General features: G+C 42.6%; 1 protein-coding gene across 1 annotated transcript in view; it reads left to right on the top strand.

The window, feature by feature from the left end:
* The first annotated feature begins 14,844 nt into the window (after positions 1–14,844).
* LOC124038320 (acylphosphatase-2-like) overlaps positions 14,845–25,318 on the top strand; it is a 78,934-nt gene continuing 68,460 nt past the window's right edge. Inside the window, exon 1 of the mRNA XM_046354053.1 lies at positions 14,845–15,029. Within this exon, the coding sequence (XP_046210009.1) occupies positions 14,970–15,029 (60 nt within the window). The 5' untranslated portion in view covers positions 14,845–14,969. The remainder of the gene's footprint in view (positions 15,030–25,318) is intronic.

Below are 25,318 nucleotides of genomic sequence, written 5' to 3'. Positions count from 1 at the left end.
TGAAAATAAAGTGGTGATCCTAAATGACCTAAAAACAGGGTGTTTTTACTAGGATTCAATGTCAGGAATTGTGAAAAACTGAGTTTTTAAATGTAAACTTCCGACTTTAACTGTATATATATATATAAAATACTGTGTCTTCGGAAAGTATTAAGACTGCTTAAATTGTGTGTTTCATTCCAGTATATATTAACACACCTAATTAGTTGAATCAGGTGTGTTAGTAGGCTTAGACAGGGGGTGTAGGAAGGCCTCTGACATGTTTAAAAACTGTTTTTAAATGCTTATTTCTAGTGACTTTTGAGAAAAGAATATAGACAAATCTTAACTTACAAATCAGCAAATTTACAAGGCTAAGGGGGGGGGGGGGGGCTTGTAGAGGTTGTACTATGAACACACCTGCTTCAACGAATAAGCCTGACCTTGATTAGTTGGGCTGGAAAAATAAAGCCTGAATGCCCTGGGGGTTCCAATGATCAGATTTGTAGAACATTGCTCTAGATAACATTCCAGTAGAGTGATGGCCAACATTACCTATGTTCTTTAGGAAACCCCTTAGTTTACAAAGGCAGGCAAGTTCTGATATATATTTTTTAATTTGCCAATAGCACTGAAAAAGATCTGATGTGAAACGATCTGGTGTGATTGGTCAAAAGACTGATTAGTAGAAAAAAATATTACAGCTGGGCTGCCTGTGTAAACACAGTCTTAGACCACTTAGAACCACTTACTCAGACTGTAGTTTTATCCTAAAATCTCCTTATTGGATGACTCATTCAGTAGCTAAACAGTACTGGAAGTTATATCCTCAGTGCTGCTTGGAAAGCAACTGACTAGGCTGTTTTCCAATGGATCATTTGCACAGTTGTAAAGTGATTATTCTGTCAGGCCAGAATACAGACCATATACAGAGCATCCTCGAAGCAGCAACACCTAAGGCTACATTTATTTTGCTCTAAATGCCTGACTCTAGATGCTTGAGGTGGCATATTGCCTAGCGGTTAGAGCATTGGGCCAGCAAAGATTGCTGATTTGAATACCCGAGCCAACAAGGTGAAAAATCTGTCGATATGCCCTTGAGCAAGGCACTTAACTCTAATTTGCTACAGTGGTGCCATACTACCATGGCTGACCCTGTAAAACAACACATTTCACTGCACCTATCCAGTGTACACTGGATACAACTCAAAATTATAGCGTGACTATTTCATAGGTCTCATATGTTTTGTTTTTATTCCAGTCTTTATGAAATCACATTAAAATTGTATCTTGGTTTATCAGATCAATTTCTCACACATAATGCCTCCAGTTGCAATTATTTTTATAAGAGTGATTTTTAATTGGAGTTCGATTCTGGTAATGGTTCTTTGGTATATTGTCTGAGGATGTGTGTGTGTCCATATTCATTATATATTTCTGAATTGTCATGATTTACTTCACACTTATCAGTGAAATTTGCCCTTTGTCAAGTATTAATTGTTTAGGCCACTGCAGCTCTCAAGTGGCACAGATCGACTGAATGACTATATAGATGATTTATTCTGTTCTGTGCCATTTCTGTTTAGTAGAAGTATTTATTGGGATACCCAATTAGCCACTGTCTTTCCTAGGGTCCAAACAGGAAACAAAACAAAAATACATAATACTATATAATCTCCTGCTGCCTCACGAAAGAGGAGATGGCTTCTGCCCTATGAGCCGTTCTGGTTCGCACAAGCCAAGGATTCGTGCAAGGCCACCCACCTACATAATACAATAAATACAGAATTACAATAAAAGATATATAAAAATGGCTGTCTCTTCGCAGTACCCATTGTGCCGTAAGGTGTTCTTTTATCAATTTTTTGTATCTGTTTTTATTGCTAGTTTGAGTAACCTAAGGTAGCAGAGTTCCATGTAGTCATGGCTCTTTAATACTGTGTGTTTCCCAGCCTCTGTTCTGGACCTGGGGACTGTGAAGAGACCTCTGATTGTATGTCTTGTGTTGTGTCCGAACTGTGTGCCAGCTGCTTGAATGGTTCCAAATCAATTTGTCAGCGAATGTCTGACATCTAAATACAGGGTTGATGAGATTTTCGATGTATTGATTCCATGGCACATGGTGGGTTGAGTGGTTTGCTGATGTCAACGTTGTGAACAAAGTGCCCCATGGTGGGGTTATGGTATGGGCAGGCATAAGCTACGGACAACGAACACAATTGCATTTTATCAATGGCAATTTGAATGAGGCACATTGTCGTACCATTCATCTGCCGCCATCACCTCGTGTTTCAGCATGATAATGCAGAGCCCCATGTCGCAAGGATCTGTACACAATTCCTGGAAGCTGAAAATCACAGTTCTTCCATGACCTTCATACTCTCCAGACATGTCACCCACTGAGCATGTTTGGGATGTTCTGGATCGACGTGTACAACAGCATGTTCCAGTTCCTACCAATATCCAGCAACTTCCCAAAGCCATTGAAGAGGTGTGGGACAACATTCCACAGGCCATTCAACAGGCTGATCAACAGATTTATTTAATGTTCGCCTTCACACATTACAGTCGTCTACAGTACTCTCTACAGTGTCTTCAGCCCAACTCTCCAATACTCTCCAGAACTTTTACTGCCCTTGCATCTCATAATCCAATCACTTCAATGCAAGAACGGAAACCCCATTATCATTTGTTAATTCAAATAACTCAACCCCTACATACAAAGCCCATTGGCTATTTGCAACCATTTTACTTCTAAACTCATTAACACATAATACATTTCTCAATACACCACACCCCAGATATTCTCACTTCCTCTGAAAACATCCTTTATGAATATCATGGGTTTTCCAAAACAGTTTTTCCACTTATTAACTCATATACAACCTGTTTACAGATCCAATCGGTCCGGAGGCCTTCTGACCATATTTTGGCCTCTCATGATGCTCTGGGCCCTCAGGCTCAGGGCCTGGCACAATCTGTGTCTCTGTATGAGTGCCTGTCACGGTCGTAGTTCCCAAGTCCCAATCAGAAATGTTCCACTCTGACACATTCAGGTCTTCTCTTTCATTGTGTTGCATCATCATTTGATCCACATTCTTCTTACACAATTTTCCCTCAGTCTGCACTAAGTAGGTTACAGGACCAAGTACCCTTTTCACAACCCTGGGTACCCATTTCTCTATCTCTCCCCCCCGGTAATCTCAGACAACACTGTTTGCTCCTACTGAAACAAACAAAGACGCTTTGCACACCCCGTTGTCCTGTATCTTACACGGAACCCAAACCGGCTGCACGCGTACGCCATTGTGCATAACTTTATTTTGTCCCCCCACATCAAACGCGATCACGACACGCAGGTTGGCCGACAGGTCGAAAAGCATTAAACATTTACGGCAATGTAGCTAGTTAGCTTGCACTTGCTAGCTAATTTGTCCTATTTAGCTAGCTTGCACTTGCTAGCTAATTTGTCCTATTTAGCTAGCTTGCTGTTGCTAGCTAATTTGTCCTGGGATATAAACATTGAGTTGTTATTGTACCTGAAATGCACAAAGTCCTCTACTCCGACAATCGACACAAAACGGTCAACCGAATCATTTCAGGTCATCTCTCCTTCTAGGCTTTTTCTTCTCTTGGCTTTATATTGCGATTTTCAACTTTCATAAAACAGGTGCATTACTGCCACTGACCTCATTCGTCTTTCAGTCACCCACGTGAGTATAACCAATGAGGAGATGGCACGTGGGTAGCTGCTTCTATAAACCAATGAGGAGATGGGAGAGGCAGGACTTGCAGCACGATCTGCGTTAGAAATAGAACTGTCTTATATTTTAGCCCTTGACAATGCAGACGCTCGTTGGCGCGCGCGCAATAATTTAATAATATAGATTTCTAAATGTATTTTGCAACGCTCGTGCACGTGATGCGAGCGGTGTAGTCAGCCTGTTAGACTGCATGTCAGCTGAAAAGCTGGGTTTATTCAGTGATAACCTTGTTCTAACCTGTCGTTTTAGGAACAACTCTGCTGGAGTTTTTCCAGTTGTGGCATGTGGCATATTCCTGTAGGTAACTAGTAAGTTGTCCACACTATGCTGTACAGACCGTCCTGATGACTTGTCCTTCTCTAGAGCCTGTTTCAGATTCTGTACAAGTTGCTGCGCCATTTGAAGCTGCATGATACGGAGCCGACTCAACTGGAAGAATGTCTCCATCTCCTTTGACACAAGCTATGGCCCATTGTCTGAAACACACCCCTCAACTAACCCATAGACTGAGAACATTCCCCGGAGTGTCTCTACCGTGTAGCTGAAGTATTACTAACACACTTTACTTCAGGCCAGCGTGAGTATGCATCCGTAACTACTAAGAACAGGTGCTTTCCCATTTGAGCAAAGTCTATATGGATGCACTGCCAGGGCCTCAGGCCATTTCCAAGGATGCACTGGTGCAAGGTTTGGCATATGTCTATTAGACTGACACACCTGGCATCTTCTTACCATGTCTTCTATGTCTGAGTCTAACCTGTGCCACCAGAAGTGTCTCCTTGCAAGAGCTTTCATTTTTGCCATTCCCCAGTGGTTTTCATGTAGCTCCTTCAGTAGATCCCTCTGTAGAGTAGCCGGCACCACCACCCTCATACCCCATAACACACAATCACTTTCTACAGTAAGCTCATCGCTTCTCCCCCAATCAGGCTTTAGTTCAGGATCAGTAACATGGTTAGGCCACCCTGTAAGTGTGAAGTGCTTCACTTTTGCCAAACCCTTGTCCTTGGTAATTTCCCTGGCTATGTCCTTAGCTAAAATGGGAAGTACATCTAAAAATGACACTCGATAGTTTGGATTGCTCCCCCCCTCTATCTTTCTGTAAGAGCTCTGTCGTAGGTTTGTTGGGAGTAGAGAGATTCTTCATGAACTTGCCATAGTAGGTAAGTAAAGCCTTTGCTATGGCTTCAGTCTTGTCCTGCACTGGATGTAGCACATGTTCGTCTATCCTGTGACCTAAGTGACACAAGACTGAAAAAACGCACACTTGTCCCTGTTTACTCTTAACCAAAGCTCTTGCAGCTCTTCAACACTGCTTCTACATTCTGTAAGTGGTCCTCCACCGATTTCCCTGTGATACGAATGCCATCTAGAAAGCACACAACCACAGATAAATCCTGTAATACATTGGTCCATAATATATTGGAATATAGCTGGAGAGCTTGATACTCCATAAGGCAGTCTATTCATCTGGTAAAAACCCTTCAACGTGTTTACAGTCAGGAAATGCTTTGACTCTTGAGCTATCTCCACTTGCTGGTAGGCCCGTGTAAGGTCTAACTTTGAACTGTTTACCCCCGGCGAGATCAAACAAGTCCTGCGTCTTTGATAAGGAGTACTGGTACACATCCACCCATGCATTTACAGTCACCTTGTAATCATGACATATTCTGAAGCCCCCGTTTGTCTTTGGAACACAAACTATAGGTGCTGCCCATTCACTGTATTTTATGGGTGTGATCACTCCTTGTTTTTCTATCTCTGTAATCTGTTTGTCTACTGCCTCTCTGAGTGTATAAGGCACAGGTCTAGCCTTACAAAACTTTGGAACAGCTTTTTCTGACACTTGAGTTTTGGCTTTAACTCCCTTTACCACACCCAGTTCACCACTAAACACCTCTGCATATTTATCACACAGCTGCTGCAACTGAGTCTGACACATTGTTCACTCTTAACCAATCTAATTTGAGGTGATGAATCCAGTTCCTCCCCATTAGCTAGGACCCTTCCCGTTTGACACTAATAGAGGTAGTAGTAACACCTGAGCACCACATTTCACTTTAACCTCCAGCTGTCCCAATAATTGAATTGGCTGAGCTGAGTAAGTTCTCAAAATAACATAACATGGTTGCATTTTATGCTTCTTAAAGCTGCTGTTGTACAGCTTCTCTGAGATAATAGACATGGCAGCCCCAGTATCTACCTCTGACTTTTCCCATGTAAGGTTTCACATACTCACAGTCACGATCAGTACACACAGTAAAAAGTCCCAAGTCCTTTTCTGACTGGTGATTTCTGACTGTGCTGGATCCTGCAGGTGTAACGGATGTGAAACGGCTAGCTTAGTTAGCGGTGGTGCGCGCTAAATAGCGTTTCAATCGGTGATGTCACTTGCTCTGAGACCTTGAAGTAGTTGTTCCTCTTGCTCTGCAAGAGCCGCGGCTTTTGTGGAGCGATGGGTAACGATGCTTCGTGGGTGACTGTTGTTGCTGTGTGCAGAGGGTCCCTGGTTCGCGCCCGGGTATGGGCGAGGGGACGGTCTAAAGTTATACTGTTACACAGGCAATAGAAGTTCGGCCTCCTCAACTTGATCTGTTGTTCTACACCTGCATTGCTTGCTGTCTGGGGTTTTAGGCTGTCCCCTTCACTGGATTAGAGTGCGCTGTTTGAGAGTGTTGCTTAGAAAACGTGCTGCTCCCCGCAGATACTCTCCCCCTGCAAACCCTTTAAAGATGTCCGTTCTTCTGGCACGCTCTGCATTGGAACTCCTTGTAACGGCAGGTCTGCTGTGTATGTCCTCTCCCCCTCTGGTTTGACATCCACTGTCTCTCCCTGTCAGATCCTGGTCGATGCCCCTCCCGTTTTGTGGTCAACTGAGTCGGTGTCTGCTGGAATTTCTGCATACTTTGGGCTGTGCATTCGAAGTTGTTGACAATGTCCAATACTTTTGCCCATGTTAAATTCTCCCTGACTGCCTGCGCTTAACATCTTGCTACACAGCTCCTTACTGGCAACTCCATAAACTAGCTGGTCCCTCCTCTAGTGCAGCCCCAAACTCACATGTAGCCGCCAGTCCCTATAGCGATGCTATATACTCAGCTAACGTCTCTCCCGCCAACTGTTTCCTATTCCGAAAAGCATACCTCTCGCTCAACAAGTTCTGTTTTGGCGCACAAAAGTCTCTCAGAGCTGAAATGAGCTCCTGGAAGCTAGCCTCTCGCGGCTTCTTCGGCGCTACCAAATCTTTCAGCAGCGTTATAATGTCTTTGAACCCACGGCTGATAGAAACACCGCTCTTCTGTGGTCGTCAGCTATCTCTCGTTGGCCTCCAAAAACGTCAAAAAATCGCTCCTCATATGTGCTGATGTTCTCGTTGGAAACACAAACCGGTCTCACTGCTGAAAAGTGCCATAACTCTCATTAGCCCATGCACCGTTTCTTCCCAGCTGACCAGTTAATTTACTAACGTTAGTTCTAGCTAACTTTCTAGATCGTTCACTCAGTTGGTCATCAGTAGTCTGAGGATTTTGCCTCAGAATTCCGTTATCCTCGTCGCCAGTTGTTGCATCCTAAGATGCTGGGTTTCTTTTACTGAAGACTTCGAAGCATACTTATAACAGATGGAAAAGATTTATTTAATAATGTTCTCCTTAACACATTATAATCGAATGCTCTCTACAGTGTCTTCAGCCCAACTCTCCAATACATCATTGAACTTTTACCGCCCCTGCATCTCATAATCCAATCACTTCAATGCAATAACGCAAACTCATTGTCATTTGTTAATTCAAATAACTCAATCCCTGCATACAAATCCCATTGGCTATTTGCAACCATTTTACATCTAAACTCATTAACACATAATACATTTCTCAATACACCACAGTATATGTGACCAATAGATGCATATCTGTATTCCCAGTCATGTGAAATCCATAGATAAGGGCCTAATTGACTTAAATTGACTGATTTCCTTATATGAACTGTAAAATCTTTGAAATTGTTGCATGTTACATTTATATTTTTGTTCAGTGTAAGTGCAACACGTGCTGCTCTGTTCTGGATCAACTGCAATTTCCATATGTCCCTCTTTATGGTGACTACACAACTGGGCAGTAGTCCAGTTGCGACAAAACTAGGGCCTGAAGGACCTGTCTGGTCGACTGAGATGTCAAGAAAGCAGAGAAACACCTTATCGTGGACCGATCTCTTCCCATTTTAGCAATCTTTGAGTCAATATGTTTTGACCATGACAGCTTGCTCTCTAGGGTTAAATCCAGCAGTTTAGTCTCCTCAACTTGCTTTGACAGAATGTCATCCAAATCAGTTGATCTCTTGTGGATGTTTTTTTTTTAAAGCCAGGTGTTATTGTTTGAATAGAGCTGTGCTTCCCAAAATGTCTACACTACCTAGAGGTGGACTAACAAGTGGTGAAAGAAGCTCTTGGTGGGGTGTTAACAGGGCCACAGCTGGTGTGAAAACTGGTGCTAGCCCTGAGCGAACAACCCACGCCTCAGATATGCTATGAAAGCTTAGCTGTCACATTGGATGAAGGGGGAAAAAGCTACACAGTACACTGTGAACCATTCCCAGGGAGGGAGTAATTGCGATGCCAACAAATGTTATCACCTTTCACCCCAATGCCCATGGAAATGGTGAAAAAAAAAGAACGCTTTTCTGCAGAAAATGTATGGTCTGAATTCCCCTTGCTTCCTCTATTACTCATTATTTTAAGCACTTTCATCCAAACAACTTGTTATCATGTGACTCCCAACCACTAACTGTGTTGCTTTACTCTCAATGTGGATTGGAATAGACCACTTGATATCATAATCTGATTGCCTGCCAGTACGTAAGAGAAGTGGACAATGCCACCACTGTGTTGGACACACTTGACCTTTTTACTCAAGTTCACTCTTGAATAACTGTACATCATGTCTTGCTGCCTGACTGCATCTCCATCGAATGCATTTGTGAAGATAAAATAGCGCATTCCACAAACTGGGAACTTACAATTATCCCGCAAAACGATTTTATTTTTCTAAACTATACATTCCCTTCATTAGACAACATCTGTCTGTTTTGTCGGAAGTGTTACGCGAATGACTTTTCCACTTGTGACTCAATAGAGATCTCAGTGTTTGGTTCCAGATCTGAATACAATTTGTCAGTGAATGTCTGACGTCTAAATACAGTGTGGAAGAGAATTTCTATTGTTGATACCAAGGCACATGGTTTATGAACTGGCACAAAAAAACAACACTTGATTCAACATTTTGAGTTTGTAAATTGAAATTATCATACAAAATTCTTGCCACCAACAGAATGCTATAGAATGAGAGAGATAGATAGATAGATAGATAGATAGATAGATAGATAGATAGATAGATAGATAGATAGATAGATAGATAGATAGATAGATAGATAGATAGATAGATATATGGGGCATAAAACAATCTCAGCTCTGTAGATTTTGCTGCGAAGAAACATAATCACTAGATTTATTATGTTATTGCCCCTATGTAGATTGTTTCTGGTTAGCAGTGTTGGGCAATTTGGAAAGCCGTACCCCATCAATAAATAATATAATAATACTCGTAGGAAAGTTTTTCATCTTTAGCTCACAATCTGTGGTATCTATATGATTAGAAAGGTTTTCAAATGTATGTAAAACATCACAGAACAATTGAAAGATATTATATGGCACATAGAAACCAAACCAGGCTGGTCTATGGTGATAGGTGGGATGGGCTGAGAGTGGCTGATTAAAGAGTTTATGTTTGGTAATGTATTATTGTTATGTGATTGCTTTATATAAAAGTGCCATGTATGCAAAATGTATATGTAAAATGTATGTATATGTAGCAGAAAAATGAAGAGGGTAGATGGGTTAATAAAAAATGGAAACAAATAGGGTTAGAGAGTCGGTCCAGGGTCAAATGATGAACCAGCACCACTCTCCTGCTTCACAGTTCTCATTCAAGAAAAATGAGTCCTCTACAGACAGACTGCTAGTTCATTTTAACCCTGGGATTTGACTAATGGCAGATGAGATCAGAATTTCGTACCTGCAGTCACTGCCCAGGTGTTTTGACTGCACCTGCACCCATTGGCTGTGCCCACTCTAGTCTACATGTTTCTCTTTAAGACGGTTTATTGTCTTTGGTGCCTGTGAGCATTAGAGCACGGAACAGGAGGGTGGTTGGAAAACGTTCCGGGACATTTCCTACACCAAACCTGATCCACAGGAAACAGAATCCTTATAAAAAAAATTACCAATGGATGAGAGCCAGTGAAAAGGCCCCTTTTGACACTACCCTGTTCTGGATTGCCACTAAAGCAGTGTGCCGCAAACCCAGTTCAGCCCGTATGCTATGCTTGTCCAGGAATGTGACAGGAGGGGAGTGTTTCCATGATGGCTGCTGGTAGAGCCTGAAGACTCCCAGCTCTGTTAGGGGTTCCTCCTCTCAACCTGAACAGACACAGGGCACTAAAAGCCCCCAGCCAAGCCCGCTTTTCAGTGTGTTCTCCACGCCTGCCTTCCACACAATGCAAACTGCCCACCCCTACTGGTGCAGAGACAGTGTGTCTGTTACTCGCTGCCACTAATGACCTCCTGGGTGCGCTCAGATCAGGGTCACCAGCTCACTGAAGCAGAACCATGCATGTCAGGAATGCAGAGGCCTCAGCTCCATAAACCTACTCATGTAGGGACCCCTCTCTCCCTTGCGACTGTCCTCACTGTACACATGTACATCCCTTTAAGTGTCTCCCATACAGCCCCCCACAGTGCGACTGTCCTCACTGTACACATGTACATCCCTTTGTCTCCCATACAGCCCCCCACAGTGCAGTTAACGAACAATCAAGAATGCTGAATGGATGTGTGTTTGTTTGTGTGGATAGTGCTGGCAGATGTGAAGATTTGACTGAGCGTTTGTGTAACACGATGTTGGCTCATGGATATGGAATCGCGTTGGTTTATAACTCATGACATGGGCTAATGACTACATGTATAAGTTTGTGCTGATATGGCAGAACTTTTGCATGGAGGATGATGTCAGTCGGTGACCTACTAGCTCTTGACAAAAATGTTGATCTGTTAACCTCTTCCTTTATACATTCTATTAGCAATAAAGCGTTATATCTGCAGCCTTTAAGTCATTACCGAAATATGATCATATCATCACAAAGAGAGATTGTCACACTGTAACAATTTTTGTTTCTTGATATACAACTAAAGTCGCATATATAAACTTGCCATTTCTGGTTGCATTTCAAAGTAGCCTACTGCCTGGAGCTGGCTTGCTTACCCCTAGGGTACCAGACCAGTATAGAATGTGAAAACATTGATGTAGGTTGATATGACAACATACTCTGAGGGGGAGGCAGCCTGGTGTAAAGGAGAGTACCATTTAAATGTCTTCCCTCCAAGTTGTAAATGTTACATAACAAGGATTAACCTACTTGGAGGCTATAAATATAAGTGTACACTGTGTACAGACATTTAAGATCAGTGCATCTGTGATGGTTGAGATATGTCTGCACGGTCCTAATGCTTATTGGATTCAAATTAAAATATGAAAAAAATCCTCTCTCCTAATTAGGTTGTCTTTTCGCTTCAGATCTGGTTAGAATCAAGAGTTTGTGGATCAGAGTCTGGTTCAGTGGGTAAAACTCACCTCTGGATAGACCGGAGCCATATACTTCCCTGCATGAGCCCTGCACACAACTCTGTCTCTTTTCTTCTGCTTCTATCCTGTCATAAAAATAAAATAAAAAAACATAAGTACTTATGAATTCTGTTCTCCTAATATACATACATATATATATATAACATTTTTATCAAGAGTTTGATCCAGACAGGACTTGACGTGCTACTGTAAAGGTCAAATGCAGAGTGGTTTTACCATTAAGAATACATTCATTCAGCAAGTACTCAGACCCCTTGACTTTTTCCATATTTTTTTTACGTTAGAGCCTTAATCTAAAAGGTGTTAAATTGTTTTTTTCCCTCATCAATCTACACACAATACACCATAATAACAAAGCAAAAACGTATTTTTAGACAATTTTGCAAATCTATTTAAATAAACAGAAATATCACATTTACCTAAGTATTCAGACCCTTTATTCAGTACTTTGTTGAAACACCTTTGGCAGCTATTACAACGTTGAGTCTTCTTCGGGTATGACACTGCAAACTTGGCACACGTGTATTTGGGGAGTTTCTCCCATTCTTCTCTGCAGATCCTCTCAAGCTCTGTCAGGTTGGATGGGGAGAGTCGCTGCACAGCTATTTTCAGGTCTCTCCAGAGATGTTCAATTGGGTTCAAGTCCGGGCTCTGGCTGGGCCACTCAAGATCATTGTCCCGGAGCTACTCCAGCATTGTCCTGACTGTGTGCGTGGTTTGTTGTCAGAAGGTGCTGCTGAAAAACATCCCCACAGCATGATGCTGACACCCACATGCTTCACCGTAAGGATGGTGCCAGGTTACCTCCAGATGTGACACTTGGCATTCAGGCCAAAGAGTTCAATTTCGGTTTCCTCAGACCAGAGAGTCTTGTTTCTCATAGTCTGAGAGTCCTTTAGGTGCCTTTTGGCAAACTCCAAGAGGGCTGTCATGTGCCTTTTACTGAGGAGTGGCTGTCTGGCCACTCTACCATAAAGGCCTGATTGGTGTAGTTCTGCAGAGATGGTTGTCCTTCTGGAAGGTTCTCCCATCTCCACAGAGGAACTCTGAAGCTCTGTCAGAGTGACCACCAGGTTCTTGGTCATCTCCCTGACCAAGGCCCTTCTCCCCGATTGCTCAGTTTGGTCAGGCGGCTAGCTCTAGTCTTGGTGGTTCCTAACTTCTTCCAACTAAGAATGATGGAGGCCACTGTGTTCCACTGTGTTCAATGCTGCAGACATTTTTTGGTACACTTCCCCAGATCTGTGCCTTAACACAATCCTGTACCGCAGCTCTGCAGACAATTCCTTCAACCTCATGGCTTGGTTTTTGCTCTGACATGCACTGTCAACTGTGGGACCTTATATAGACAGGTGTCTGCCTTTCCAAAATCATGTGCAATCAATTAAATGTACCACACATGGACACACATCAAGTTGTAGAAACATCTGAAGGATGATCAATGGAAACAGGATGCACCTGAGCTCAACTTCGAGTCTTATAGCAAAGGATCTGAATACTTACAGTAAAAGTCGGAAGTCTACATACACCTTAGCCAAATATATTTAAACTCAGTTTTTCCCTATTCCTGACATTTAATCCAAGTAAAAGTTCAATGTCTTAGGTCAGTTAGGATCACCACTTTATTTTAAAAATGTTAAATGTCAGAATAATAGTAGAGTGATTTATTTCAGATTTATTTTAATATTTCCCAGTGGGTGAGAAGTTTACATACACTCAATAAGTATTTTGTAGCATTGCCTTAATTGTTTTACTTGGGTCAAAAGTTTAGCGTAGCCTTCCACAAGCTTCCCACAATAAGTTGGGTGCATTTTGGCCCATTCCTCCTGACAGAGCTGGTGTAACTGGGTCAGGTTTGTAGGCCTCCTTGCTCGCACATGCTTTTTCAGTTCTGCCCACAATTTTCTATAGGCTTGAGGTCAGGGCTTTGTGATGGCCACTCCAATACCTTGACTTTGTTGTCCTTAAGCCATTTTGCCACAACTTTGGAAGTATGCTTGGGGTCATTGTCCATTTGGAAGACCCATTTGCAATCAAGCTTTAACTTCCTGACTGATGTCTTGAGATGTTGCTTCAATATATCCACATAATTTTCCTCCCTGATGATGCCATCTATTTTATAAAGTGCACCAGACCCTCCTGCAGCAAAGCACCCCCACAACATGATGCTGCCACCCCCGTGCTTCACGATTGGGATGGTGTTCTTCGGCTTGCAAGCCTCCCCCTTTTCCCTCCAAACATAATGATGGTCATTAGGGCCTACCAGTTGTTGTTTCATCAGACCAGAGGACATTTCTCCAAAAAGTACAATCTTTGTCCCCATGTGCAGTTGCGAACCGTGGTCTGGCTTTTTTATGGCGGTTTTTGAGCAGTGGCTTCTTCCTTGCTGAGCGACCTTTCAGGTTAGTCGATATAGGACTCGTTTTACTGTGGATATAAATACTTTGTAACTGTTTCCTCCAGCATCTTCACAAGGTCCTTTGCTGTTGTTTTTGGGATTGATTTACACTTTTCGCACCAAAGTACGTTCATCTCTACAAGACAGATTGCTTTTGAAGGCACAGTCAACTTAGTGTATATAAGCTTCTGACCCACTGGGAAACAGTGAATTATAAGTGAAATAATCTGTCTGTAAACAATTGTTTTAAAAATGACTTGTCATGCACAAAATAGATGTCCTAACTGACTTGCCAAACCTATAGTTTGTTTTAACAAGACATTTGTGGAGTGTTTGAAAAACGAGTTTTAAGGACTCCAACCTAAGTGTATGTAAACTTCTGACTTCAACTGCATGTAAAGAAGGTGTTTGTTTTTTATTCATAATAAATTTGCAAAAAATGTTTTTGCTTTGTCATTATGGGGTATGACGTGTAGATTGATGAGGAAAATACATGTATTTAATCCATTTTAGAATAAGGCTCTAACGTAACAACATGTAGAAAGTCAAGAGGTCTGAATACTTTCCGAATACACTGTACATTGTGTTTTGACAGACACTTCATTGTGCTTAGTTATGAATTGCAGTATGGCTCACATTTTGATGCTTTTAAAATATATGATTTAATATAAATAAGTTCTGTAAACTATGATATTCGTTAGATTCAAATCATTTCATCTTAAGTCATTACAGTAGGGCTCATTCCAAAACTTGACATACTTACCTCAAGGGAATCTATATTGAATTATGAAGCGAGGGGATGTGAGGTTGTGTCCTCTCATTCAGAACTCCAGTGCCTCTCCTCTCTGTCTGGTTGACTGGGCAGGTGAGTCTTATGCTCTGTGTCAGAGTGGAGCCACCAGGTCGCCCAATGGGACGCTACAGGACCCAAGTCAACCCTGTCTGACTGACTGCCTGGTAGTGTTTGGCTGTGCCTCTTTCCCCTAACCCACCACAAGACCGTAGATAACCCATCAGCTCAGCTCTCACCACTTTTGTGCCTATGAGTTTCTGGGATGAGAGGTGCTTTTACCAAAAGAGAAGGAACTATGTGACATAATATTGGATTGGCTGACATGTGAAATCGAGGGCCTAATGGCTATGCTGAGGCAGTATCATGACGACACAGGCTTTAGTGAGAGGAGCCTGAACCCTGTGAGTACAGTTCACATACTTTCCCATAGTTTGATTCCTCTTGTCTCACTTCAGATGTTGGCTTATATCACTCACCGGTTTAAATGCTTGGTATGGACATGATCAAGTTCATGTACAGTGGAGGAAAAATGCAGATTTGACCATGTACTTCCTTGCAGCCATGTATTTATACATTGTACAAATAATTATTAATCTCTCCTTTCTGTTTGCAACACATCTGTAGTGTGAGCTGTAAATTGGTTATGTCAGAGAGGATAATCTGTTCAAATGCAATGTAGTACTTAAAATGATTCCCATGTAAATATAAGTATTCTGCTGATGACGTTTGCTGTGCTGTCAGAAAGCACATTAGTGCCTGATTTGGAGTGTAGTCCAATACTCTACTGTTGTATAAATGCTGTTTATGGATGGTAATGAGTACGATGCAGTTTAGGGATTTACCTAAGCATGGTGCCTAAACTTGTGACGGTGTGGGGTGTCCTTTCAACTGCGCATTTGGCAATCTCCACTTAACCTCCAAAGCCTCTCAGTATTGTAGCTATTTGCTAAATAATTAGTAGAACTGACACAAGTAGACAGAAACATGCATCCAAACTCAGGCTGAGATGACAATTGGCGTTGGCCTGGGGGAGGTTTATGACAGTCATAAATACCTCTTCCCCCCCTTTTTCCTCTCTCTACCCTACTGATGTTACATTTGCAAAACCCTTGGTTAACATAGAGATTCTGGGAACATCAGAAGGTGGGGGGAAATTAACTATATTCGGGTAATCGGACCAATTGAACATATGCGGTGGTACTTAATGAATATGATGTCAGTTCGGTTGTCACCTGAGACATTCTCATCAATGATAAGATGACATAAACTCTACAGTGGAAAGTCTACACATCGGAGTTATCGGATTCACATGGAATTGTTCAATTTAATGTTTGAATATGAAATTATTTGTGATGGGATGAAATGTGATTTTAGCTTCTAAAATGTGAGAATTGGGGTTTTATAAGGTTAGGGCTCTGCTCAATTAGTGGCCCGCCCCTGTGAAGGGACATGGGCTATAAAACTTTTCAAACACGCCCTCCTCTCCCTTCCTATATAAAGCCTTGATGACAATATAACCTCCTGTTCTGAGGATGTGAGGACGACAGTCTGATGTCAGAATGGTTCAGATAATAACTACAGAACGAAGCCAACATCAGCGTGAGCTTTGGTTGCGAATGGTATGAACTTTGAACTCTTATTCACTACAGAAGTGATACCTCCTAGCCGTTGAGTTAGCAACAGCAGCTGCAAACGAGGGTTAGGAAGGAACCGACAGAGTATCCCGTCTATCACACAATAATGTTACTACAACGTATCCAATTGAGCACCAGAGACATTCTTCAAAGGACTCGGTTTGGCAACACGGCCTTCCATCTACCACCAACCTACAGAAGTGCAGCTCATAGTAAATATTTACTGCATTTTCCTTTTCCAAATGGGCGGTAATTTAGAATGCATAAAATACTGTATTTACGATAGCACAGCTTCTTTCTTTGGTCCTCAGTCTTCCCGCTCTTTCACTCAAACCCAGCCCTTTCATTTTGTGTAACCAGCTGTCATATCTGTTCTGCCCGCTAGGGACGTTTTCCTTTATGACGTAATTTGTAATCAAGGTATGATTAATTCTGTGTATATGTAAGTCTGTGTGATTAGTTGGGTATTTAGTAAATAAACAATGAAACCCAATTTTATATTACTGATTCAACTTGTTAGCCAGGGTTCGTGAAGATAACCTAGAATTTACAACTTTCAGATGAGACTGAATTAAGGTGACTATTAATATTGACTGCTATTGATGTAAAATATTACTAGGTCTTTAAGAGTTTATTTGGAAGATAACAGCTCTATAAATATTATTTTGTGGTGCCCCGACTCTCTAGTTAATTACATTTACATGATTAGTTCAATCAGGTAATATTAATTACAGAGAAATTATTTTCTCGAATAGCATGTCATATCACTTAATCCGGCATATCCAAAGACACGACACAATGATATAATACATTTCCGAAATAAAATGTTTTGAAACTGTTACAGGCCGGCTCATAGCCTGGGGCAAAAAATTAGGGGACGCGAACAACAGGTAGAGAGAGAGATAGATAGATAGATAGATAGATAGATAGATAGATAGATAGAGAGAGAGAGAGAGAGAGAGAGAGAGAGAGAGAGAGAGAGAGAGAGAGAGAGAGAGAGAGAGAGAGAGAGAGAGAGAGAGAGAGAGAGAGAGAGAGAGAGAGAGAGAGAGAGAGAGAGAGAGAGAGAGACCAGGTGACTCCAATCACTAACGACCCTCCTCTGCCTGCAGAAGGAACCGCCCCTGCACTGCAGAGGAGGAGCCGTGACAAAACATACCTGAGCAGGTTGAAGTTGTGTGGGGTCAATAAAGAGCACTCTCGCCTCCGGACAAAACAAGTAGAAGACCTAATGGCCCAGTACATTGACAGCCATGACACTGTTCAAATCAAATTTGATTGGTCACATACACATGGTTAGCAGATGTTATTGCGAGTGTTGTGAAATCCGACAGTGCAGTAATATAAAAATTCCACAACAATTACCTGATACACACAAATCTAAGTAAAGGGATGAAATAAGAATATACAGTTGAAGTCAGAAGTTTACATACACCTTTTTTTCACAATTCCTGACATATAATCCTCGTAAAATATCCCTGTCTTAGGTCAGTTAGGATCCCCACTTTATTTTAAGAATGTGAAATGTCAGAATAATAGCAAACGGAATTATTTATTTCAGCTTCTTTTTCTTTCATCACATTCCCAGTGGGTCAGAAGTTTACATACACTCAATTAGTATTTACTAGCATTGCCTTTAAATTGTTTAACTTAGGTCAAATGTTTTGGGGAGCCTTACACAAGCTTTCCCACAATAAGTTGGGTGAAACAGAGTCAGGTTTGTAGGCCTCCTTGCTCGCACACGCTTTTTCAGTTCTGCCCACAAAATTTCTATATGATTGAGGTCAGGGCTTTGTGATGGCCACTCCAATACCTTTGTTGTCCTTAAGCCATTTTGCCACAACTTTGGAAGTATGCTTGGGGTCATAGTCCATTTGGAAGACCCATTTGCGACCAAGATTTAACTTCCTAACTGATGTATTGAGATGTTGCTTCAATATATCCACATAATTTTCCTCCCTGATGGTGCCATCTATTTTGTGAAGTGCACCAGACCCTCTTGCAGCAAAGCACCCCCACAACATGATGCTGCCACCCTCGTGCTTGACAGTTGGGATGGTGTTCTTGCAAGCCTCTGCTTTGTCCTCCAAACATAACAATGGTCATTATGGCCAAACAGTTCTATTATTGTTTTGTCAGGCCAGAGGACATTTCTCTAAAAAGCACGGTCTTTGTCCCAATGTGCAGTTGCGAACCGTATTCTGTCTTTTTTATGGCGGTTTTGGAGCAGTGGCTTTTCTTCCTTGCTGAGCGGCCTTTCAGGTCATATCGATATAGGACTAGTTTTAATGTGGATATAAATACTTTTGTACTTGTTTCCTCCAGCATCTTCACAAGGTCCTTTGCTGTTGTTGTGGGATTGATTTGCACTTTTCACACCAAAGTACGTTAATCTCTAGGAGAAAGAATGCGTCTCCTTTCTGAGCAGTATGACGGCGGCGTGGTCCCATGGTGTTTATATATGCATCTTTATTATGTACGGATGAACAAGGATGAACCAGACCTGTGGAGGTCTACAAATTGTTTTCTGATATCTTGGCTGATTTCTTTTGATTTGACCATGATGTCAAGCAAAGAGGCACTGAGTTTGAAGGTAGAAATACATCCACAGATACACCTCCAATTAACTCAAATGATGTTAATTAGCCTATCAGAAGCTTCTAAAGCCATGTCATTACTTTCTGGAATTGTCCAAGCTGTTTAAAGGCACAGTCAACTTAGTGTATGTAAACTTCTGACCCACTGGAGTTGTGATACAGTGAATTATAAGTGAAATAACCTGTAAACAATTGTTGTAAAAATGACTTGTGTCATGCACAAAGTGGATGTCCTAAACGACTTGCCAAAACTATAGTTTGTTAACAAGGAATGTGCGTGGTTGAAAAACTAGTTTTAATGACTCCAACCTAAGTGTATGGAAACTTCTGACTTCAACTGTTTACATATAAATATATGGATGAGTGGTAACCGAGCGGTATAGGCAAGATGCAATGCATGGTATAAAATACAATATATACACTACCGTTCACAAGTTTGGCATCACTTAGATATGTCCTTGATTTTCCAAGAAATGCAAAGAAATGTTGTCTATTAAAATAACATCAAATTAATCAGAAATACAGTGTAGACCTTGTTAATTTTGTAAATAAACACTGTAGCTGGAGACGACAGATGTTGTATGGAATATCTGCCTAGGCGTACAGAGGCCCATTATCAGCAACCATCACTCCTGTGTTCCAATGGCACATTGTGTTAGCTAATCCAAGTTTATAATTTTAAAAGGCTAATTGATCATTAGAAAACACTTTCACAATTATGTTAGCACAGCTGAAAACTGTCGTGCTGATTAAAGAAGCAATAAAACTGATATTCTTTAGACTAGTTGAATATCTGGGGCATCAGCATTTGTGGGTTTGATTACAGGCTCAAAATGGCCATGCGAGAAATCGCCAAGAAACTGAAGATCTCGTACAATGCTGTATACTACTCCCTTCACAGAACAGCGCAAACTGGCTCTAACCAGAATACAAGAGGAGTGGAAGGCCCCGGTGCACAATTATGCAAGAGGACAAGTACATTAGAGTGTCTAGCTTGAGAAACAGATGCCTCAAAAGTCCTCAGCAGCTTCATTGAATAGTTCCCACAAAACACCAGTCTCAAAGTCAACAGTGAAGTGGTGACTCCAGGATGCTGGCCTTGTTGGTTGAGTTACTCTGTCCAGTGTCTGTGTTCTTTTGCCCATCTTAATATTTTCTCTCTTTTTTGTGGTTTTCTTCAATTGTACCCCTTTTCCTCCGATATACAACCAAAGCAAGCCGCACTGCTTCTTAACACAGTACGCATCCAACCTGGAAGCCAGCCGCACCAATGTGTCAGAGGAAACACCGTGCAATCTTGCATGCACTGCGCCCAGCCCGCCACAGGAGTTGCTGGTGTGCGATGAGACAAGGGTATCCCCACTGGCCAAACCCTCCCTAACGCTAGGCCAATTGTGCGTCGCCCCACAGACCTCCCGGTCGCAGCCGGTTGCGACAGAGCCTGGGCGCGAACCCAGTCTCAGCTGGCACTGCAGTACAGCGCCCTTAACCACTGCGCCACCTGGGAGGCCCTTAATCTTTTCTTGTTATTGGCCAGTCTGAGATATCGCTTTTTCTTTGCAACTCTGCCTAGAAGGCCAGCATCCTGGAGTCGCCTCTTCACTGTTGATGTTGAGACTGGTGTTTTGCGGGTTCCATAAAAAATCAGCCATTTCTGACCAATTTGATGTTATTTTAATGGACAAAAAATAAGATTTTCTTTCAAAAACAAGGACATTTTTAAGTGGCCCCAAACCTTTGAACAGTAGTGTACATATGAGATGAATAATGCAAGATATGTAAACGTTATTAAAGTGGCATTTTTAACGTGAATAGTGATCCATTTATTAGTGCCAAGGATTTCAAGTCTGTATGTTGGCAGCCTCTCTATGTTAATGATGGCTGTTTAAGAGTCTGATGGCCTTGAGATAGAAGCTGTTTTTCAGTCTCTCGGTCCCAGCTTTGTACTGACCTCGCCTTCTGGATGGTAGCGAGGTGAACAGGCAGTGGCTCAGGTGGTTGATGTCCTTGATTATCATTTTGGACTGCCTGTGACATTGTGTGCTGTAGGTGTCCTGGAAGGCAGGTAGTTTGCCCCCGGTGATGCGTTGTGCAGACCGCACCACTCTCTGGAGAGCCTTGCGGTTGTGAGCGGTGCAGTTGCCGTACCAGGCGGTGATACAGCCCGACAGGATGCTTTCAATTGTGCATCTGTGAAAGTTTGTGAGGGTTTTAGGTGACAAGCCACATTTATTCAGCCTCCTGAGGTAGAAGAGGTGCTGTTGCACCTTCTTCACTACACTGTCTGTGTGGGTGGACCATTTCAGTTTGTCCGTGATGTGTATGTTGAGGAACTTAAAACTTTCCACCTTCTCCACTGCTGTCCCGTCGATGTGGATAGGGGGGTGCTCCCTCTGCTGTTTCCTGAAGTCCATGAACATCTCCTTTGTTTTTCTGGTGTTGGATGAGAGGTTGTTTTCCTGACACCACGCTCCGAATGCGCTCACCTCCTCCCTGTAGGCTGTCTCATCATTGTTGGTAATCAAGCCCATTCCTGTTGTGTCGTCCTTAAACTCGATGATTGAGTTGGAGGCATGCATGGCCACACAGTCACCCTTGTGGGGCCCCAGTTTTGAGGACTATGTTGAATGTAAATGAGTTTCAAGGTCTGACTTTTTCTGATAAAGATTTTGTATATTAATCAGGACCGGACTACCACACTTAGTCATGAGGCTAAGAGAACATTTTCCAGTTTTAAAGTACATTCCCTGCAATTCTATAATTTTTGCCACGAGTCAGAGAGAAAAATATGCTGTTCCCTTTGTCAGTCAACTTCAGTACAACATACTATGGGGGGAGTCGCACAATCGCAACTTTGGTTGAAGGTTCAACAATCACGCCTGACTAGGCCAACCGAATTCGCGCCTCGCTGGAAGCCCTGCCTTCCACAGATGATAAGTGTTCTACTCTTCAATTATTCCGCTCTTAACCTTGTGTGAATAGGAATGATTCACACTAATTCACACCATTCCTATTTCCATTGTTGGAGGGAGTAGAAAGAGAGAGGAGCTTGCGTGCTCCTCCAATGAGGAAGTAGCTCCCGAACAGTTGTGCCACAAAAACATTGCTCTGAAGACAGTGCCTCCACTTTCAGTACTGCATCAGCCATTGCCGGAGCCCTCTGTGCCCATAAGAGGTAAGGGCTTCATGCAGGCTATACAGTCTCAAGGAAGCAGAACCTGTTTCGAAATTAAATTGTATTAGTCACATACAGCAGTGAAATGCTTACTTACAAGCCCGTATCAAAAAATGCAGTTTTAAGATAAATAATGTTAAGAAAGTGTTTACTCAAATAAACTGAAGTTAAAAAAAGTTTTTTTTAAAGAATTAACTCGAAAAATAACATGACTTAAAGGACAACATAAAATAACAGTAGCGAGGCTATATATACAGGGGGTATCGGTACAGAGTCGCTGTGCAGGGGCACAGGTTGGTCGAGGTAATTGAGGTAATATGTACATGTAGGTAGAGGTAAAGTGACTGGGCATGTATAATAAACAGAGTAGCAGCAGCGTAAAAATGGTGGTTGGGGGCAGGGTAAGTTCAAATAGTCTGGGTAGCCATTTGATTAGCTGTTCAGGAGTCTTATGGCTTGGGGTAGAAGCTGTTAAGAAGCCTTTTGCACCTAGACTGCTACTACTTGCCGTGTCGGTAGCAGAGACAACAGTCTATGACTAGGGTGGCTGGAGTCTTTGGCAATGTTTAGTGCCTTCCTTTGACATCGTGTGGTGTAGATCCTGGATGGCAGGAAGCTTGACCCCAGTGATGTACTGGGCCATACGCACTACCCTGTGTAGTGCCTTGCATTCGGAGGGCGAGCAGTTGCCATGCCAGTTGATACAACCAGTTCTCGATGGTGCAGCTGTAGAACTTTTTGAGTATCTGGGGACCCATACCAAATCTTTTCAATCTTCTGAGGGGGAATAGATGTTGTCATGCCCTGTTCACGAATGTCTAGGCGTGTTTGGATTGACGCTTTGCCTGTTCGATGGTTCGTTGGAGGGCATAGCGGGATTTCTTATAAGCATCCAGGTTAGAGTCCCGCTCCTTGAAAGCAGCAGCTTCACCCTTTAGCTCAGTGCGAATGTTGTAATCCAAGGCTTCTGGTTGGGGTATGTACGTAGGGTCACTGATTTGCCAAATGGAGGGCGAGGCAGAGCTTTGTACTGTACGTGTCTCTGTGTATGGAGTAAAGGTGGGGTCAAGATTTTTTCCTCTGGTTGCACATGTAACATGTTGGTAGAAATGAGGTAAAACAGATTTAAGTTTTCCTGCATTAAAGTCCCCGGCCACTTGGAGCACCGCCTCCTGTGTGAGCATTTTCTTGTTTGCTTATGGTATTATACAGCTTGTTGAGTGCGGTCTTAGTGCCAGCATCAGTTTGTGGTGGTAAATAGACAGCTTATGAAAAATATAGATGAAAACCCTTGGTAAATACTGTGGTCTACAGCTTATCATGAGATACTCTACCTCAGGCGAGCAAAACCTTAAGACTTCCTTAATATTAGATTTTTTGCACCAGCTGTTATTTACAAATAGACACAGACTGTCACCCCTTGAGGCAGTTGTTTTATCTTGCAGAGAAAACCCAGCCAGCTGTATGTTATCCATGTTGTCGTTCAGCCACGGCTCGTGACAAATTAAGATATTACAGTTTTACAGTCTCGTTGGTAGGATAGTCTTTATCGGAGCTCATCCAGTTTATTATCCAATGATTGCACGTTGACTAATATGACTGATAGTCGAGGCGGATTACCCACTCGCCGTCGGATCCTTACAAGGCTCTCTGACCTACGTCCCCAATATCTCTGTCTCTTCTTCATGCGAATGATGGGATTTGGGCCTTGTCCGGTGTCTGAAGTAAATCCTTCTCGTCCGACTCATTAAAGAAAAAATCTTCATCCAGTGCGAGGTGAGTAATCGCTGTCCTGATATCCAGAAGCTATTTTCGGTCATAAGAGATATAAGTTACAAATAATGCCAGAAAACACACACAATAGCACAATTGGTTAGGTGCCCATAAACGGCAGTCATCTCCTCGGGCGCCAGTTACAACATGTTTAATTGCCCCTCTTTTACCCCACGTTTCATGGTGTTCACATGGTTCATGTTGGCAATTGGATGATGGGAGCAGAGTCGAGGGAACAAGCAGGGTTGGACACAACCATGCTATTATCGCACACACAGTCTGTGGTTCATCTGGACGTTGTTGAACTATAAGAGATATTTGTGCTGCTGCAAGTTGGGCCGCATGACACATTTTGTGAAGTTTTATCACTTGGATGTCACTCCTCCAAGTGCAGCCCACAGGGTTTTTATGGCTAAGACAGGGGAAATTCACTAGACAGTGCGCCATGTGCTCAGTACCCAGACTGCTGCATCTGTCGTAGTCAGGTCTGGGTGGTCTGCCATAGGCTGTTTTAATTTAGTATCCGTTGGGGTCAGCTGGGGGCGTGATTATATTTTCCCCATAGTATGTTATATCGAAGTTGACTAACTGAAAGGCAACGTAATGTTACGGCTATAACTACTGTTCCTTGAAGGAGGGAATTGAGGTACAACACCCGTTTGGCCCCGCGCTGCCCGTTCCTGGGCTCAGTGAAGACCAGAGGAGCACTTAAGTCCCACTCTCTCTACTGTCTCCAACTCCAGAAATTGAACATAGGAATGGGGTTGCCATAGCTCTGGTAGAACGCTAGAAAGCTTAATTCACCAGAAGTTATGCATGCTAACCAAGAGGGTCTTTAGTCTAAGCTAGGCTAGCTAGCCTTTGAACGCAGCACGGTCTGTTTAAAATAACCAAGCTAATTTGATCAAATTTGATTTAATTGATTTGATTTGATACCCAAGAAACTCCACCATGGGGAGGCAGGAATACCTAGTAGTAGCTAGCTCGCTATGCTAGCCTGATCTCCATCATTCTTAAACAGAAGAAGTATGGAATCACCAAGACTCTTCCTAGAGCTGGCTGCCAAACTGAGCAATCTGGGGAGAATGGCCTTGGTCAGGGAGGTGACCAAGAACCTGATGGTCACTCTTACACAGCTCCGGAGTTCTTCTGTGGAGATGGGAGAACCTTCCAGAAGGACAAACATCTCTGCCGCACTCCACCAATCAGGCCTTTATGGTAGTGTGGCCAGACGGAAGCCACTCCTCAGTAAAAGGAACATGATAGCCCACTTGGAGTTTGCCAAAAGGCACCTAAAGACTCTCAGATCTTGGCCTGAAGGCCAAGCATCATGTCTGGAGGAAACCTGGCACCATCCCCACGGTGAAGCATGGTGGTGGTAGTATCCTGCTGTGGGGATACTTGTCAGTGGCAGGGACTGGGAGACTAGTCAGGATCAAGGGAAAGATGAACGGAGCAAAGTACAGAGAGATCCTTGATGAAAACCTGCTCCAGAGCACGCATGACCTCAG

The sequence above is a fragment of the Oncorhynchus gorbuscha genome, linkage group LG06, assembly GCF_021184085.1.
Source record: "Oncorhynchus gorbuscha isolate QuinsamMale2020 ecotype Even-year linkage group LG06, OgorEven_v1.0, whole genome shotgun sequence".
Taxonomy (NCBI): Eukaryota; Metazoa; Chordata; class Actinopteri; order Salmoniformes; family Salmonidae; genus Oncorhynchus; species Oncorhynchus gorbuscha.
Note: the sequence above shows the minus strand (reverse complement) of the source record. Positions and strands in the feature narration are given on the sequence as shown.